General features: G+C 45.8%; 2 protein-coding genes across 2 annotated transcripts; both read left to right on the top strand.

Annotated features, from left to right (window-relative positions):
* Positions 1-264: 264 nt before the first annotated feature.
* On the top strand, positions 265-6,279 carry LOC101795494 (keratin, type I cytoskeletal 19). The gene is made up of 8 exons (XM_072028808.1): positions 265-1,107; positions 1,899-1,981; positions 2,436-2,592; positions 3,215-3,376; positions 3,713-3,838; positions 4,068-4,294; positions 5,078-5,472; positions 5,925-6,279. Exons 1-8 carry the CDS (start codon positions 340-342, stop codon positions 5,948-5,950), a joined length of 1,944 nt encoding a protein of 647 aa, XP_071884909.1. The 5' UTR covers positions 265-339; the 3' UTR covers positions 5,951-6,279.
* A 4,919-nt stretch (positions 6,280-11,198) lies between these two features.
* Positions 11,199-14,941, top strand: LOC101793057 (keratin, type I cytoskeletal 19). Its single transcript, XM_005030354.5, has 8 exons — positions 11,199-11,740; positions 12,518-12,600; positions 12,775-12,931; positions 13,123-13,284; positions 13,554-13,679; positions 13,788-14,014; positions 14,172-14,260; positions 14,649-14,941. Exons 1-8 carry the CDS (start codon positions 11,270-11,272, stop codon positions 14,666-14,668), a joined length of 1,335 nt encoding a protein of 444 aa, XP_005030411.2. The 5' UTR covers positions 11,199-11,269; the 3' UTR covers positions 14,669-14,941.
* Positions 14,942-16,773: the final 1,832 nt, after the last annotated feature.

Below are 16,773 nucleotides of genomic sequence, written 5' to 3'. Positions count from 1 at the left end.
AAGCAGATCCAGGTTGCATCAGGCTACCTGTTCCAGAAAAGCTACGTGAAGAGAATGCCACCCAAAGAAAGGGAAATGTTTGGTCTTAAAGAAATACCATAAACCCAGCAATAGGCCAGATTGCCTGAGATATGAGCACAAAAATATTGTTCAGCAAATTATTCTTGGCACAAACAACAAGGCTGTTAAATGCCCTGGGAGAAGGAAACACCCTGGTGGTGACACCCACTGTCAAACGTATAAATAGGGAGAGCTGGGGATGAAAATCTACAGTCCTGAATCTTATCAGGCTGTGCACCTAGATTTGAGCTTGTGGTTTACCTCCTACCTGCTGTCACGATGAGCTGTGGCACTAAATCTTCATCTAGCATCATTAAGATTACCAGCGGTGGTGGTGGTGGTGGTGGTGGCGGATGCAGCAGCGGAGGTGGTGGCGGGGGCAGCAGCTGTGGGATACGCAGGTCTGGTGGATACTCCTCGGTCTCCTCTAGAAGATACACCTCTTCTGGAGGAAGCGGAGGCTTTTCTGGCAGAAGCTTTGGTGGAGGAGGCTCCAGGAGCAGCTATGGAGGGGGATTTAGCAGCGGCAGTTGCGGAAGGATTGGCCGCAGCAGCTATGGTGGGAGAATAAGCAGCGGCAGCTACGGAGGAGGAATGGGTGGAAGCATGGGAGGAGGATTTGGATCTTGTGGAGGTGGTTTTGGGGGAATGGGAGGTGGTTATGGAGGTAGCATGAGTGGAGGCAGTTTCGGTGGTGGTGGATATAGCGGAGGTGGATTTAGTGGCTTCGGGGGCAGCGGTGGCTTTGGTGGTGGCAGCGGTGGCTTTGGTGGTGGCAGTGGTGGCTTTGGTGGTGGCAGCTTTGGTGGAGGTAGTTTCGGTGGAATGGGCTTCGGTGAAGATTCCGGGCTGCTCTCCACGAACGAGAAGCTGACCATGCAGAACCTTAATGACCGCCTGGCTTCTTACATGGATAAAGTCCGAGGCTTGGAGGAAGAAAATGCTCACCTCGAACGTCTGATCAGGGAGTGGTATCAAAAGCAAGGTCCCACTGGTACCAGGGACTACAGCCAATATTACAGAACAATTGAAGAACTGCAAAACCAGGTATGATAAAATTTGACTAACTTTGGGTAGATTCTCCTTAGAATGGCCTGGCACCATTTTCCTATTTGGGGCAATGTATTCCTTGGTTTGTTTTAGCCAGGAGCATCCTGGTCTGGTGACCAAGCCTGATTACCAATCTTGCTTTGCTCTTGGTGATTCGGGTGCTCTGGCACACTTGTATTTGGCACATGTAGCATCATTTGGTGCAACAGCAGGCCTTTAGTAGCGCTCCCACTGGGAGGCTTGTCCCATTCCTTCAATGCAGTGCCCTTGTTCGTTTGCTCCTCAATCTCTAAAATTGGAGATAGAATCAGTGCTTGCTTACATTGTGTTACCTGTGGCCAGATAAACTGAATCTTTTCTGTGAATATACAGCATGAGATAACATGTGGGCCACTGTGTTTAGTCTAGTCCTAGCTCTCAGCCATTTTTTGCTCTCCTACCTGAATATTGTTGCTGCCAGATGCAAGGGTAATGTTTTCCCACTGTTTTGGGAGTATGGTGAGCTTATTCTTTCCAACAAGGAAAGATTATTCTTTCCAACAAGGTATTGCACTTTTGATGGATATTTGTAAACTAAAATTGACAGCAAAGGCACCAACCAGTGCTGATGTTATATAAAGGCACTCTCTTTTGGTTGGGGACAATAAACCTCTCTGTATAGCACCAGCAGCACTAGTCAGGCTTACAAAGATATTCTGAAAAGTGTTAAAGCACAGGTATTTTATTCCTATCTGTGTGTCAGACTGCAAAGACAGCTGCCTGATCAACATCTGCCTTCTCCCTTCCAGATTGTTGGTGCTAATGTGGACCTCAACAAGATCCTTCTTGACATCGACAACACCAGGATGACTGTGGATGACTTCAGACTGAAGTGAGTCTTTCCCTTCCTGGCTCATGCCATCTTCCCTGCCTTTACCACCATGAATTTGCATTGCCACTCTCCTGTTGTAGATACTACAGTGTCTTGGCTCCAACAACAGAATAGATAATTGTTGGGAAGAGCATTGTGAGAATGACTTTAAGGGCTTTTCACTGCTATTTTGCTTTAGAGAAGTTGTTGAGGAGTGCTGCTTAAAGGACTACATTCTGTGTTTCTCCACCTTTGCTTGTAGATTTATAAGCATAATCCTCCTCAAATAAATCCCACAGAATAATTCTACTGAAATCAAACAAACCTATTGGAGATGGAAAGAGAATTAGGTCCTTTCTCTTATGAACTAAGCAATGGGACTAACAACCAAAGATGTACTGGTGGGAGCTGTTCATAAGCAGGACAACAGAGAGCTCTGGCAGCAGCTTTACAATCTTTCTTGTCTGTGATTTAGGTATGAAACTGAATACACTCTCCACCAGAGTGTGGCAAGTGACATTAATGGATTACGTCCACTTCTGGACCAACTGACTCTAGCCAGGTCTGACTTGGAGACACAGTTTGAATCCCTTAAAGAAGAACTGATCTATCTGAAGAAGAACCACGAAGAGGTAAATTTCTCTGCACTTTAAATTAATAACTAATGAAAACGCAACCCTCAGAGAATTTCCTGTGTGTTTCTTCTCCTAGCAGTAACCAGATCTGGCTGGCTTTGATCATCCGACTTGACCCAATCTGGCTTTGATTTGCAGGGGTATGCAGCAGCCACAGCTGCCTGAAATTGCTGCAACCAGACACCTAGGTCAACGTGTGGCAAAATGGGGTCGGGGAAATGAATGGCTTTCAGTACCAGGCACAATTTTCTTGCTGAAATCACAGAAGGATAATTGGGTAGGATATATGGAGGAGTCAAAGGAAAACATTCATACTATCTGCAGTGGTATTTCCCATTGAGAAGAACAATACACAGCAGGATTTTCACAAAGAGCATGCTGCACAGAATTCCTTATCCTCCTGAAGAGAAAAACTCAGGATCAAGGAGTTTGTGGTGCCTGGCTACTGCTCACTGTGAAGTTTAGCTTAGGAATGGCAAAATTGCTTTCTTTCACAAGGGCAGATGAAGGAGTGATATGGATCTGTGAGGATTTGTGTCCCTTTCTTTATTTGAAACTATGACATTTCTCTTTTCCTTCAACTTTTTTGAATCCGGTGGGGCTTTTTTGTGTTTTGCAGGAAATGAAAGGACTGCAAACACAATCTGGTGGTGATGTCAATGTGGAGGTCAATGCCACTCCTGGTATTAATCTGATGGAAAAACTGAATGAAATGCGCTGTGAATACGAACGGCTTATTGAGAACAACAGGAAAGAGGTGGAAAGCTGGTATGAAACCAAGGTAAAGAACAAGGTTTTTTAGTTACTACTTCTTTCACAAAGAATTGGAAGGACTGGATGTCCCCATGCATTAAGTAAGGGACATTCATTTTAAAAGATTTTAAGTAGTTTACTGTAACAAGTCAGTTCTGGAGTATTACATGGGAAAACACGTGTGTTCCAGCAGCATTACACAGAGGGTTGGTGTGGGTTAGTGGACTGGCACATGGGAAATATACACAGACAGTCTACATTACATCTCCCTTTACACATATTGCTTTATAAATGCTGTTATGATGCCCCCACAAGTGCTTTCTTATAATTAGAAATACCTCAATTTTATATGCGTATTTTTTAGATGGAAGAAGTTAACCAACAAGTCCACTCAAGCGGCCAGGAGATCCAATCAAGCAACCAACAGATCTCTGAGCTTAGACGTGAATATCAGAGCCTGGAAATCGAGCTGCAGTCACAAATCAGCATGGTAAGTAAAGGTGTTTGCTTCTGTGACACAGGCAGTATGTGCCACCAGAATAAACAGAGATTGGTTATGCCTAGACTTTACTCCATCTGTAGAGAATGGGCTGTTGGATTGCTTCATCATCAAAGACATGTTTTTCTCTGTTTTGTGCAGATCTATTTTTCCACCAAAATGAGTTAGACTTGCCACATTCCCGTAACCACTGCATTTTTATTTTTTTTTCCGTTTGCAGATAGACTCTTTGCAATCCAACCTGGACGACACGGAACGTCGCTACAACATGCAGCTGCAGCAGATCCAGAGCATGATCGGCCCCTTGGAGGAGGAGCTGGCCAGCATCCGCTGTGAGATGGAGAGCCAGAACGAAGAGTACAAGATGCTGCTCGGCATCAAGACCCGCCTGGAACAGGAGATTGCTCAGTACCGCTCACTGCTCGAGGAAGGACAGCAAGACCTTGTGTATGTACACTCACAAAAGAACACAGCATTATGTGAATCCCAGGGCTGCCTAATTAGTCACAAAGACAGTAAATGAACAGTTTAGACTTGCAAAGCAGGTTTCGGACTGAAATGGGGCTAATTCATCTATCTTGACCAATCACCTCCCAGGTTTGAGGTACTATAAATTTCTTGGCCAAGTCTATTCAGAGTAGAAATTACGTGATGAAATTTTACTGCAGAAATTCTGAACTACCAATTTTGGGCTGGATAAGGAAAAGGAAACCCATGCACATGGCCTTACTTTTACCGATTCCAGAAAAGGCCAGGAGTTCAACAAATAGAAATCTCCTTGAAAAAAATAGAAGCAGAAAAATGACGACTTCTGTAAAAGTCTCAGGGTGCGATTCCATGGAAGCTCAGGCTCCTCTGGTTTCCCTTACACAGCCAGCCCACTTCTGTTCATACGTGGTGCCTGACAGAACAGCTGAAGCTTCATGTGCTGCCTTTCCACTTTGGAGCATGGTGATCCTTAGAGTAGTGCAATTCATAAAGCAGCAGTGCTAAATCTTATAAGAAGTTTATGAGGAGTGTGTGGAAAAAGCAGAAACTCCCGTGTTCAAGCCGAAATTGAAAGGGAGGTTGATTTTTGGCACCGCATCAGTTGTCTTTCTGATCTGTGTGAGGTTCCAAAAAGGCAAAGTACAGACAGGCCTGGGTGCAGTGCCTGTAGGTAGGTTTCCTTCTGAGATCAAAAATGCAGGTGATTAACTTTTTTTTTTCTTTCTTTCTCTCTCTTCACAGAGTCCCAGCTGGAGGAATGGGAGGTGGAATGGGAGGAGGAATGGGAGGAGGAATGGGAGGTGGAATGGGAGGTGGCAGAATAGGAGGTGGTAGCTATTCTGGAGGAGGAAGAGGAGGAAGTGGTAGCATAAGCGGTGGCTATGGAGGTGTTAGCTCTTCTTCTAGCTGCGGCATGGGAGGAGGAATGGGAGGAGGAATGGGAAGCGGAGGAATGGGAAGCGGAGGAATCAGTGGAGGAATCAGTGGAGGAATAGGAGGAGGAAGTGGAGGAAGCTGCGGCGGTGTTATTGGAGGAGGAAGCGGAGGAGGAAGAATCTCAGGAGGTGTCAGCAGCTCCCACTCCTACTCCTCATCTTCCCAGTCTCAGGCCTGCAGGAGCGGTGGTGAAAGCCAAGGTGAGAACTGTTACACGGACACGGTGTTCTTGCAGTCCCATCCCTAACAATTTATACACAACATCAACATCCTCTCCTGAGGGCAAACAGTGCTGAGGATAAACAAGCACTTCTGGAAAGTGCTGGTTTTACTTTTATTGACAATTCTTTTTTATCTATACGTGAAGGACCAACCCTACTTAAGATGTACACATTCAATTTCTATCCAATCTCATGGATGGTATCACCATAGCACGTAGTTAAAACTCCAGCTGGTTTTCCTCATCTAATTCGTTGCAGAAGCTCCTAAAAATGCTGCTTTCATACTGTGCCAAAGTTCCCCTTTATGCTTTTGGAACAGCTTATGGTCATCTGTCACATAATCAAGCTTCTTTTCTGCCTGGTACATATTGATGCCCCAGAGACTGGGTGCCAGTACCGAAGAAATTAATGTTTTCTTTATCTCTACACAGGTTATGCAAGAAAATCTTTTGACTAAGGACACACCCTGAGGATCCTGCAGCGCAAGACGTTTCAAACAGCAGTTGGCCCAAATCCTCTGCATTCCCCGCGCTCCGGAGGAACGAGATGCTCCTCACGGTTCCTCAGTGCTGCTGATGCCATCTATCCAAAAAGGCCCATCTGAACTACTCAGATGGACCACCTGCCACGCATGCTACGTGCTTCTTCTACCTAGAACGCTTTGTGGGTTCAATCATTTGCACTTGAACTTCTTGCTTTACAGATTCAACCAGTTTGTTACTTGCGTTGTTCTGTATCAGGAAAATGTCGCTAATAAAATTTCATTTCTGTCTGATGCAACCAGAATCTTGTGTCTAAGATTTTTTTTCCTGTTCTGCAAGTATAAACACTTAAAAAGAAAGTACAAAGCCAAGCCAATGATTGCCTCCAGGCAGGAAGGCTGATGATACATTACAACAGCTGATAATGAAATTTAGAGTTAAAGCTCAATTTCTGAGCACTCAGGGCAGATCATAATCTTCCACAGCATCCTGCTACACCTTTGGTTTTTAATAATGTGCCTGATACTCCTGTGGAGCTGAAACACAAAGAGACATGAACAATCACAGGACTGTGACTGTGGAATGAAAGCGGTTTCAATTTGTGGTTGCAAAAACTTATCTGACACTCATCAGTTTGAACTAGAAATGTACAAACTAGTGATCTGTTTTTGAACAGAAGGGAAAAAGAGAAAAAAGGGGAACATAATTTAAAGGATCTTTACCAAGTTCCACTCCATAAAATGCTATATATTAACCGCAACATTTGGGCCCTACCCGTGTCAAATGAAGTAGGCATGAAAGTAACTGGAATGTTTATTTTTAGATATAAGAAGATCTGTACTGTGAAGAAAATTAACATAAACTCTTTCAACCTCATCCAGCTGTTCCCTGAAAACTTTCCTGACTCCGGTTTGCAAAACAGCTCGGAGTAGCCCAACAAACCACGCACCACAAAGCTCCCTCTTGTCATTATCTCTCTCTGGAGGCTGTGTTTGCTTCTGTTCAGCTGAACGTTCGCTACTTTTCCTCATATTCAGTACTTCAAAGAACTTACAGCATAGCGTTCTCCAGTGACTGGGACAATTTTGTTCATAAAAACAAAGCTAGCTTTTTCACTGCAGCCCACCCCCTGGGATAAAACCATTTCCAGAGACTTGGCTGACCAAATGACCTTTCCTCCTGGAGCCGAACAACTTCAGAGATCAAAGGAAATGAAAACCAGTCTTCGGCCTTCCAAAGCAGTCTCAGGCGCACACGTTTCAGGAATCTCAGGAATTTCTGCGTGCTACTTTAGAGGAGAGATGGCTGCTAGATTAGACAGATCTTGAACCACAGCTTTAGTAATTTTAACGAGCAGGCAGCACCCAAATTCCTCAGACTCATTTGAAAGGCTCAGTCCATTGTACAGCTACCACCTGGACAATGCAGAAGAGAAGTCAACTTCAGGCCGTGCAGTCCTCAAGTAACGAGAGCAGTGGAAAAGAAGGAAAGGAACACAAAATACCCATGCTGCCCCACGTGCACATCTGCCTGTGGATCCCCTCTGAGGCAGGTTCAACTCACACAGCTGACAACAGAAGGCTCTGTATTACCCAGGCCAAGAGGGGATGTTGATGGTGAATCCAAGTTTTGAAAAAAAGGCACACAGAGGTAAGAGCTCCAAAGGCTGGCAAGTATCCAGGGCAAGCAAGGAGCCAAAATTTCCCCAAGGCTGCACAAATCTCACCCGTACGTGGCCTTGCAGGCCTAACTGCTGACGGAGGGCTGTGCGCTCAGGGACTGGCCTCTAGTGGAGCTTAAAGAAAATGTGGTCTTTGTGCAAGAGACACTGGTGCCACTGATTAAAGACTAATAGGCCAATGCATGAGGGTGTGGACGCAGAGAATAGATGTAAAATTGAAATACATTCCAGAAATACATGTCATGCTGCCACGCAAACTTTCTCAACCCTTGGAAACCATTCAGGGGAATAGAAATACCTCATCTTCACCAAACTGAACTCTGCAGTTGCTTGTGTTGTGCTTGCAAGTCTTATCAAGCCTGTTAAACAGATTCTGTGCTACACAAATATTGCCAGTGCTACCTGCATGCATCACCTAGACAGAGAAGCGATGCTCGCAGTGAACGGCAGGGAGATTATTCCGAAGTAATCTCCTGTGGTTATGCCACACTCCCCTAGAGGGCATTGTGTCGTTAACTCTTGCACCCTGTATGGTACAACTGCCTCCACAGATGTCAATCTATGCTTTGAAGTGTATTTAAACCACACTTAAAGTGTAACCTTTACAACGAATTTATTCTCCTGTCTCATAGCTACCTAAGGGGCACCGAGCCCTATGCACCATATGATGAAGTCTGAAGGCGTTGAAATACACAGGGTGGAGACAGCACCCAGTCAGCAGGCTGCTTAGAGGGAACGAAGCATTTTCAGGCAAAAGACACTGCTGTGACTCAGGAAACTGAAAGAGAGTATGAAAAGCATGACGAATCTCACTGTGTCTTACACAGATGAGCAAAACCCTGTGGATTTAGAGAGTAGGAATGCTGGATGAACGGCATACAGCTGGGGTTTGTCAGCTGTGAGACTTGGCACCAGGTCCCACTGAAGGTTATGGCCACAGGGATGGTTCTCTGCTCAGTGTACAGAAGATCAAAATGAAGAACATCATTTATTTCACTGTCAGTCTAGGGCACGAGGATACCATGAGTTGTATTGTGAGTGCTGTGGGAAGTTTTGGTGACACTTTCTCAAAAATAACACGGAAGAGCTGAAAAAGATTCAGAGAATGGTGGAAAAGGCATAGAAAAAAAAATCTGCATGAACAACAGATAGTATTCCAGAGTGTTTCAGCCTTGGAAAGAGGCGCATGATGCCCAAGGATATGACAGCATTCTGTCTAAACACAGCAGTCTGCAAAATCAGGACTGACATGAAGGTGTTCCTAACTAAAGCTAGTCGATTTAAAGCTGTTACATCATAATTTTGTAGCTATCTTGTCATGACTCAGTCTCACTTCAAGCTCAAAAATTTATTTCTGTCTTAAGGACTTATTATTATTCTGTCTATTATTATTATTATTCTGTCTTAAGGACTTATTATTAAGAACTTATTCTGTTTTAAGGACTATTTTACTCATTTTCCTTCCCTTTCCTTACCCATTTTCCCTTTACATTTTCCTTCCATTTTCCTTACCCATTTTCCGTCCCTTTCCTTCAGAAGTCAGAGCTAACATCTCTAGCTTCTTTGCAAGCCACAGGCAAGGACATGCCTTTAGGCAGATGAATTCAAGTGCTGGGATTCAGCACCTCGAGTTTATACCTCATCACGTCTTAAGCTTCTAAGCACCGAGCACCTCTACAGGTAGCAGAGGATATTCCAGTGGTAACAGTTCACATCCCTCCCATTCCACCTCAACAGCATTTTACTGGTAAGCCAACAGACTTTTTTTGACTACAGAAGAAAAAGAGGCGCATGGATATACAAAATAACTATTGCAAAACAATAAACCTAAAAAACCCAGCCCGCAAAACCGAAGATTCTGCAAGAATACAACTTTGCCCCGGCTGAAGCCGTCTGTTTTCAAGTAGCTGCCTGTCGGTGCTTGGAGGCGTGGCGGCAGGAGCCGTGTCTGTGCCTGGTTCCCTTCGGTGCCTGCGCTGCTCCAGGCTGGCAAAGAGGAGTGCTGCTTCCCCGCGTGTCTCAGAGGGGGGAGAGCAGTCACCAGGAGCAAGAGCACAGCAAAATTAAAAGGTGCCCCTGCTCAGTGCTCCAGCCCCAGCTGCTTTACAGCCACATGGCACATACAGGCACACTGTCCTGCAATTCAAACACTCCTCTGATGCTTACCTTCACGTGCAAGGCAACCTAATCCCTTCTCATTCTCCTTTTGCTAATTTTAGTGGGTTTATTTCTCCTTCTGTACTACCAAATCTCTCCTGAAAATAAATCTAGGCTGAATTCATCCTCCCTCAACGTGGATAAGCCGATTCTGATGTTGCAACTCACAGCAGTTCCCACCAGCTCCGTGGGCTTCCTTTGTGCTAGCCGAAGCCTTGTGTAGGGGTTACGGTGCCGGTATTTAATGGACAACTGGAAACCAGAACATGCTTCCCTGCAAGGCTTTTCTCTGTTTGATAAAAGCTTCATAGGTGAAGATGGAAAAAGCAACTCACTGAAGATCTGATATTGCATAGACACTGGAAAATATATAGAAGTGTTTCTTACTCCTTGTTTCGTGTTGCAAAATATTCTTTCACCACTGGCAAACACAATTCACTGTAACGAGTCCAGATAATTAATGTATTTTTTCAGATGTAGTTTTTGGCACCATGTCCTTTAATGTAAATGATTTTTTAACTGTATTACATCATTCTACAGTGTATTTTGAGAAATGGTTATTTTTAATATGACTACAAAATCTGAAATATTAGGGATTTCTCCTCTCAGTTCCCTACAAGTCTGTTTTAAACAGCTAAAATAAAATCGGTAGCTGCTTGATGGGAAAATATTCAGTATGTTTTCCCTTGCAAAATATTAATTCTGTGGCTAGAACCCGATTTTCTACAACAGGAAAATGACTGTTGTCACCATCCTGCACTGTCAGAAAAAATAAGTGAAAGATAAATACCAGCAAGAACTTCCTTGACTTAAGCAGCAGCAAGACAGTAGAAAGTCCCGTGTAAAGTTCCCTTTTATGAGGCATGGCAACACAGTTTTTAAAATGAGCCATTTCTTTCCGTAAATGTAAGCAGATTTTCAAATAGCGAATGTAAATTCCAAATAAAGTAATGAATGGGGAGCCACTCGGAGGCTGCCGGAGCTAGGACTCATTGCCTATGATGGAAGAAGGAAGTCAAAGGCTGAAATACCGAATTTCACCACACTGAAGACTGAAGGAGACAGGCAACCAAGGCGGAGCCTTCATTAACTCCTATTACTAGAGATATATTGCCAGATTAATAAAAGCTATGAGATATTGTATTATCCTACAAAAATATCTAGCAAAGAGCCACCCACATAAAATTATCGTACATGCCTTGTGTGAATCAACACAGACATACTTGAGCAGAACGGTAATGCGTATTACTTACCCAAGACCAAAATTTCATTAGCACATCACTTTTGGCGTGAGCACTCCGGCTGGCAAACCTCATGGGAAGCTGGGCTGCCTGAGAGGTGACACCCACCCAGCACCGTATAAAAAGGCTCCAGTGAAGGCAGAAGGCAGCACTCTGACTTCTTCTATCCAGCTGTGCAGGGGCTTTGCATTTGGGGACATCTGAGAGCTTCCACCATGAGCTGCAGCATCAAGAGGACATCGAGTACCTCCTACAGGAGTGGAGGAGCTGGAGGCATCTGCGGTGGTGGCAGTGGTGGCCGGAGCTCCTCCGTGTCCTGCAGGCGATATGCCTCCTCCGTCATCGGCGGGGGGAGCTCTGCGGGGGGAGTGTGCAGCATCGGCTACGGGGGTGGCATGAGCGCTGGCAGCGTTGCTGGGGGCTTCGCTGGGATGGGAGGAGGCTTTGGTAGTGGGTTTGCAGGAAGCTTTGGGATGGGGGGAGATGCCCTGCTGAGTGGAAATGAGAAGGTCACCATGCAGAACCTCAATGACCGCCTGGCTGCCTACCTGGACAAGGTGCGGAGGCTGGAGGAAGAAAATGCTCAGCTCGAGCACCACATCCGTGAGTGGTACAGGAAGCAAGCTCCCACTGCCTCAAAGGACTACAGCGCCTACTACCAGACCATTGAGCAGCTCCAGAACCAGGTAGGTAGACCAATGCACGTGGCTTCAGCCCTTAATAACGCCCTGGCGTGAGAACTTGCTCTTGCCCTGGGCTCCTGGGGGCTGGCAGGGAGCTCGGGGGCAGCCTAATGCTGCCCGACAGCCAGAAGCCTGCAGAGCGGAGCCCGCTGCCCAGTTCTTGGGCAAGCGAAGCTCTCACCATCCCACAAGGGCATGGCTGTGCTCGGGGGGCACAGCCCGAGGCACCGAGCGGTGCTCCACCAGTCCAAACCTGCTGGTGCATGCAGCTCAAACCCCGCACTGTGCCGGTGGCTCCAGGGGGGTTTCCACAGCACTCCCAACCTGTTCAGCTGGATGCAGTGCAAAGCCAAAGCAGAAAGATCTTGCAAGGGCTGCAAGATCTGAATTCCCTCTGGTTTTGCACACTCCTACATAAACCACCTGGATGGACCGAGGCCTTCCCTTACAGCTATCTTACATCAGTACCAAGAAATTACAGTAAACAGACTGAGAAGGAGCACTTTGTGGGAGAAGGGATGAACGCATTCCCTGGGTGATGTGGGGAACTGTTTGAGAAACAGAATAAAAGAAAAGGGAGTTTGGAGGTCACTCTGTTGCAGCCTGAGTTACCTTGACAAGTAAATTTGTAGCTAATCCTCTCATACATGTATGATCCCTACATCCTTGTGAGAAATGAGTCTGAAATCCACAACAAAGCCCTCTCAAAGCTTTGGATCTCCTTTCTTTTTCTCCTGGATGTCTTGAACTCAAACTCTTCTCCAACTTCCTCTTTTGCAGATCATTTCTGCCACTGTGGACAACAACAAGCTGCTTCTGGACATCGACAACAGCAAGATGACTGCTGATGACTTCCGCATGAAGTGAGTATCTCGCTGGGAACCCTGCATGTATTTTTTGTCCCGTTCACAAATTCAGTAGACAACACATTGCACAGTTGTGTGGTGTGCCTCCATGTTTATTGGGATACTGACATGTAAATACGTGTGCTGTTGACTGTCATCATCTCATATCTGTCTCTGTTGTCTGTGGTAAAGGTATGAGAACGAACTGGTCATCCGTCAAACTGTGGAGGCTGATATCAATGGCTTGAGAAATCTCCTGGATGATCTGACTCTGGTCAGGTCTTCATTGGAATCCGAGCTTGAGTCCCTGAAGGATGAGCTGATTGCTCTCAAGAGAAACCATGAGGAGGTAAGATCCAGAAATCAATAGCACATTCAAGAAATATTCTTTTGATTTTGGGGGGTTCCTGAAGTTAAATATCAAAAATCAGCCTTATGTGATGTGACTATCATTCTTTCCTACCTTGATTCTGCTTCACCTGCTGTCCTCAGCAGAAGGAATGACCGGTGCTCTTTGTTTCTCTCCTCCTTTCCCTGCAGGAACTGAGACAGCTGCAGTCTCAGACCGGTGGCGACGTGAGCGTGGAGGTCAATGCTGCTCCTGGTGAAGACTTGACAAAGATACTAAACGACCTGAGAAACGAGTATGAGCAGATCATTGAGAAGAACCGCAGAGAGGTTGAGCAGTGGTATGAAGTCAAGGTACGGAGCAATGCTGAAGTGCTCCCATCATCTCCCTCGCACGGCAAGGGGGGGCCACGAAGGAAAAGGCTGCAGTGGGGAGGGCAGTAGGCCAGGTCTGAGGGATAAGGATGGGTGGAAAGCCAGGGGCTATGGAGTAAAGACCACGTTGTCCTCCATGAGGGGCCAAGCAAAGGGGGAGGTTTGCTGCCTACCTGACCCTCAGCCAGACAACTGCTCCGCAAAGGGATTTTCTAACTCCCAATGTGCTTGCTGCTTTGCTCCTGCAGATCGAAGAGGTCAACCGCCAGGTCACTTCCAGCAGCCAGGACATCCAGACAAGCACCCACCAGCTCACGGAACTGAGACGCGAAATGCAGAACCTGGAGATCGAACTGCAGGCGCAGCTCAGCACGGTACTGGGGCAGGGGTGCTCGGGCTCTCTCCTCCTCGTGACGGGAAGCTCCCTCGTCGGGTAGGGGACGTAGAGCTCCGGTGCTACCCTCCTGCCTTTCCTCTCCTAGAAAAACTCGCTGGAGAACTCCTTGGCAGAAACCGAATCTCGCTACGGCTGCCTGCTGCAACAAATCCAAGGGCAGATTAACTCCGTAGAGGAGGAGCTGGCCAGCATCCGCTGTGAGATGGAGAGCCAGAACCAGGAGTACAAGATGCTGCTGGGCATCAAGACCCGCCTGGAGCAGGAGATCGCTCAGTACCGCGCACTGCTGCAGGAGGGACAGCAAGACATTGTGTATGTATACAATATTAGAGCAGGGGTATAAAAAGAAATCCTTGAGCACATTATTTCCAACAGAGACTTCTTGTGCATGCAACTACATTAGTATCTTTTTTGACTGAATACCCAGTGCTTAGCTGTTAAATTTTGGTGAATTTTTCTCTTTTCACAGTGCCTCCCAGGGAGCTTTCCAAGGTGGTAAATCCTCCCATTCCTATTCTTCTACTTCGTACTCTCATTCCCAGACTGGTGACATTTCAGGTAAGAATAGTTTGTTACCCCTATCCTGATGACAATACATTTTGTCAGAAAAAAAAAAATGTTTTATTCTGGGCTGGGCAAAATTCCCAGGTTGAGGAGCCCAGAAACAACATCACCATTTTGTCTCGGACAAGCCTTGTCTTGCCCTTCCCTGTACCTAAATGTAAAACACAGATTATAAACTTTATAGGACAGGATCTGCTCTTCGGGACATTGGAATTAAAAAATTACAGTTCTGAGAAACTGCCTAGGGTCTCACTGGGCTTGGAGCCTTGTGAGCTCCTCCCATTCTTCTCTTGCTAACACTGCATGTTAGGTGAAAAGAGTCAGATAAGCAGGGAAAATCGGATTTCCTCTTAAGACTGTAATTTGCTCTGGTCTTCCACAGGACAGGCAAGAGTGTGCTAGAGCGACAGCAGTGATGCTGGCATCCTTCATCTAAGATGCACTGAAGTGACCCATGGACAACGAGAGATAGAACCCAAGCGCTTCTGCAGCTCAGCCGATGCAACCAGAAGGATTTGGAAGGAGTGCCTGGCCCCCTGCCTCATCACCTCTTCTTCCATTCTGCAATGTTTGTCTTACTCAACTTGTCTTTGTCAACTGGTTCTTGCTTAAAGGCTTAAATTCTGCTGATAAAACTGCCTCCAATAAACATTACTTCTTTGATGCAAATAAAAATGTGTCTCAGAAATTTAATTTAACACACATTGATTAAGATTTACCAAGCTGTGCAATAAAATACAGGTTGTCCTTTCAGAGTTTGTAACATAATTTGAGAACAAATTGTTTTGCTTTAAGAAAATGGACATCATGCCTGGGAGGTGTCACTGAGCTACAGGAAAGGAGAAAGAAAACGACGGGTAATCCGTGAAGATTAATTAACCATTAATGTACTAAACTCTGCTTAATGCCACAGCTCCGACTCATCTGAATCCATTCACCTTTGGCTTCGCTCAGCTCATTATTGGTATAGTTCCTGTGGGAAGTGTGACTCAGGATAGGTTGCTTCAGCACACATAGGTTTCCTGACATCATGTATTTCTCCACCTTTGACCATGTGGAGAATTACGTATTGCTAACTCCTGTTAGGAAACCCAGCCAACAAGGCAATGCGCCTGCTTCACTCAGTGTCATGCCCCAAAATCATTTCTGTTTTATGGTAGAAATTTCAATTTAAATACCACTATGATGGCAAGAACCCAATTTTTGTCTGTATTATCACTTGGCTGCTACAAGACCTTCCAGGGAATCAGACACATTTCATGCACTGGAAGTATTTCCTATGCTGCATGTTTCTGCTTCTCTAAGAAGACAAAGAATATGCAATACAATTGGAGACGAGACAGCAATACTAAATTAGAATTAGTATTTTATGTATGTTTTCCTTTCTGAAGATCACAGTGAAGCCCCTTTTTAACCCATAACCGCGTACATCAATGTCACAAAATCAGACAGCTTTCATTCCAAGGGCTCCTCATTCCCTTCTCCCCGATCAAATCTGGTCTCTAGTACCTGCCATTTCACTTAGGGCTGAGGGTATTGTTCTGTTCGGGTAATAAATGAAAGGCATTCTCATCATAAACAGCTTAGAAGAATGTTATTTAGGTTAGGTTTTCTCTCAGTAATTACGTGGCCTGGCTCGGCCGCCACAGTACCATAATTGCAGTCTACAGTAAGTATCCACAAAGAGGAGATAATCCCCGTTCATGCTGAGAAACTGTGTTTCCAAACCAACTTTTTTTCAGGCCAGAATTAGAAATTTGTATGAAGAAAGCCCTTCTCCAAAGCAAAAAACTCCTTTAAGGTTTTAACTATAGAGAAAGGGATGAAAAGCGAATGCAAGCACAAGTTTCACCTCCAAAAGCTGCCAGAATTCGCTCACGCCTCAGCTGTACTTAATACAGTCAAAGCCTCTTGTGGAGACACCTTTTTGAGCAGGGTTATGGAGACCTGGACTCCAGTAAGTGCATATAAGTAAGCACTGAGGTTATTTTGTTCCCCTCTGGTCTTCCAGCAGTGTAAAGAAGCCTCAGAATGACCAAAATACAGCCTTCCACAGCCACAGAACTCCAGGGAACGCCAGCACTGCCATACACACCATTTTCCCTGTTTCTGGAGTAATCTGTAAGAGTGCAAGGACTTTGTGAACAGATGGCAATCTCCAGTCAAATCTGTAAAACCAAAGCCATGCAAAATCATCAGCCTGACAGGAGGGGACGCACTACGGAGCTGCCGGTCGCTGCAGCAGCACTGGGGCTCTGCTGGAGGCCTCCCAAAGCTGACAGAACAATTTTTATTGTCACCACTGAGTCACGAGGCTCCAACCTCCACCTAGGGATGGAGCAAGGGCTGTCCCAGGAAAAAGGCATGGAACATGCCCCAGGTGTGCCAGAAGCACAGCATGCTTCGCTGCCATCAACGCGGGCTGGCAGGTGCTGCAGAAACCGGGGCAGATGCTGGAAGGTGCCTCGATACCGCTGCCTGCTCCTGGCACCTCCTTCACTTCAGCC

Source organism: Anas platyrhynchos, chromosome 28 (genome assembly GCF_047663525.1).
Source record: "Anas platyrhynchos isolate ZD024472 breed Pekin duck chromosome 28, IASCAAS_PekinDuck_T2T, whole genome shotgun sequence".
Lineage (NCBI taxonomy): Eukaryota > Metazoa > Chordata > Aves > Anseriformes > Anatidae > Anas > Anas platyrhynchos.
Note: the sequence above shows the minus strand (reverse complement) of the source record. Positions and strands in the feature narration are given on the sequence as shown.

Bases quoted from the DNA above. Each gene is read 5' to 3' on its own strand.
- LOC101795494 (XM_072028808.1), top strand. From the start codon at position 340: ATGAGCTGTGGCACTAAATCTTCATCTAGCATCATTAAGATTACCAGC. The intron at 2,593-3,214 runs GTAAATTTCTCT...TGTGTTTTGCAG, and splicing joins TGAAGAAGAACCACGAAGAG to GAAATGAAAGGACTGCAAAC. The intron at 4,295-5,077 runs GTATGTACACTC...CTCTCTTCACAG, and splicing joins GAAGGACAGCAAGACCTTGT to AGTCCCAGCTGGAGGAATGG.
- LOC101793057 (XM_005030354.5), top strand. From the start codon at position 11,270: ATGAGCTGCAGCATCAAGAGGACATCGAGTACCTCCTACAGGAGTGGA. The intron at 12,601-12,774 runs GTGAGTATCTCG...TCTGTGGTAAAG, and splicing joins GCTGATGACTTCCGCATGAA to GTATGAGAACGAACTGGTCA. The intron at 14,261-14,648 runs GTAAGAATAGTT...GGTCTTCCACAG, and splicing joins CCAGACTGGTGACATTTCAG to GACAGGCAAGAGTGTGCTAG.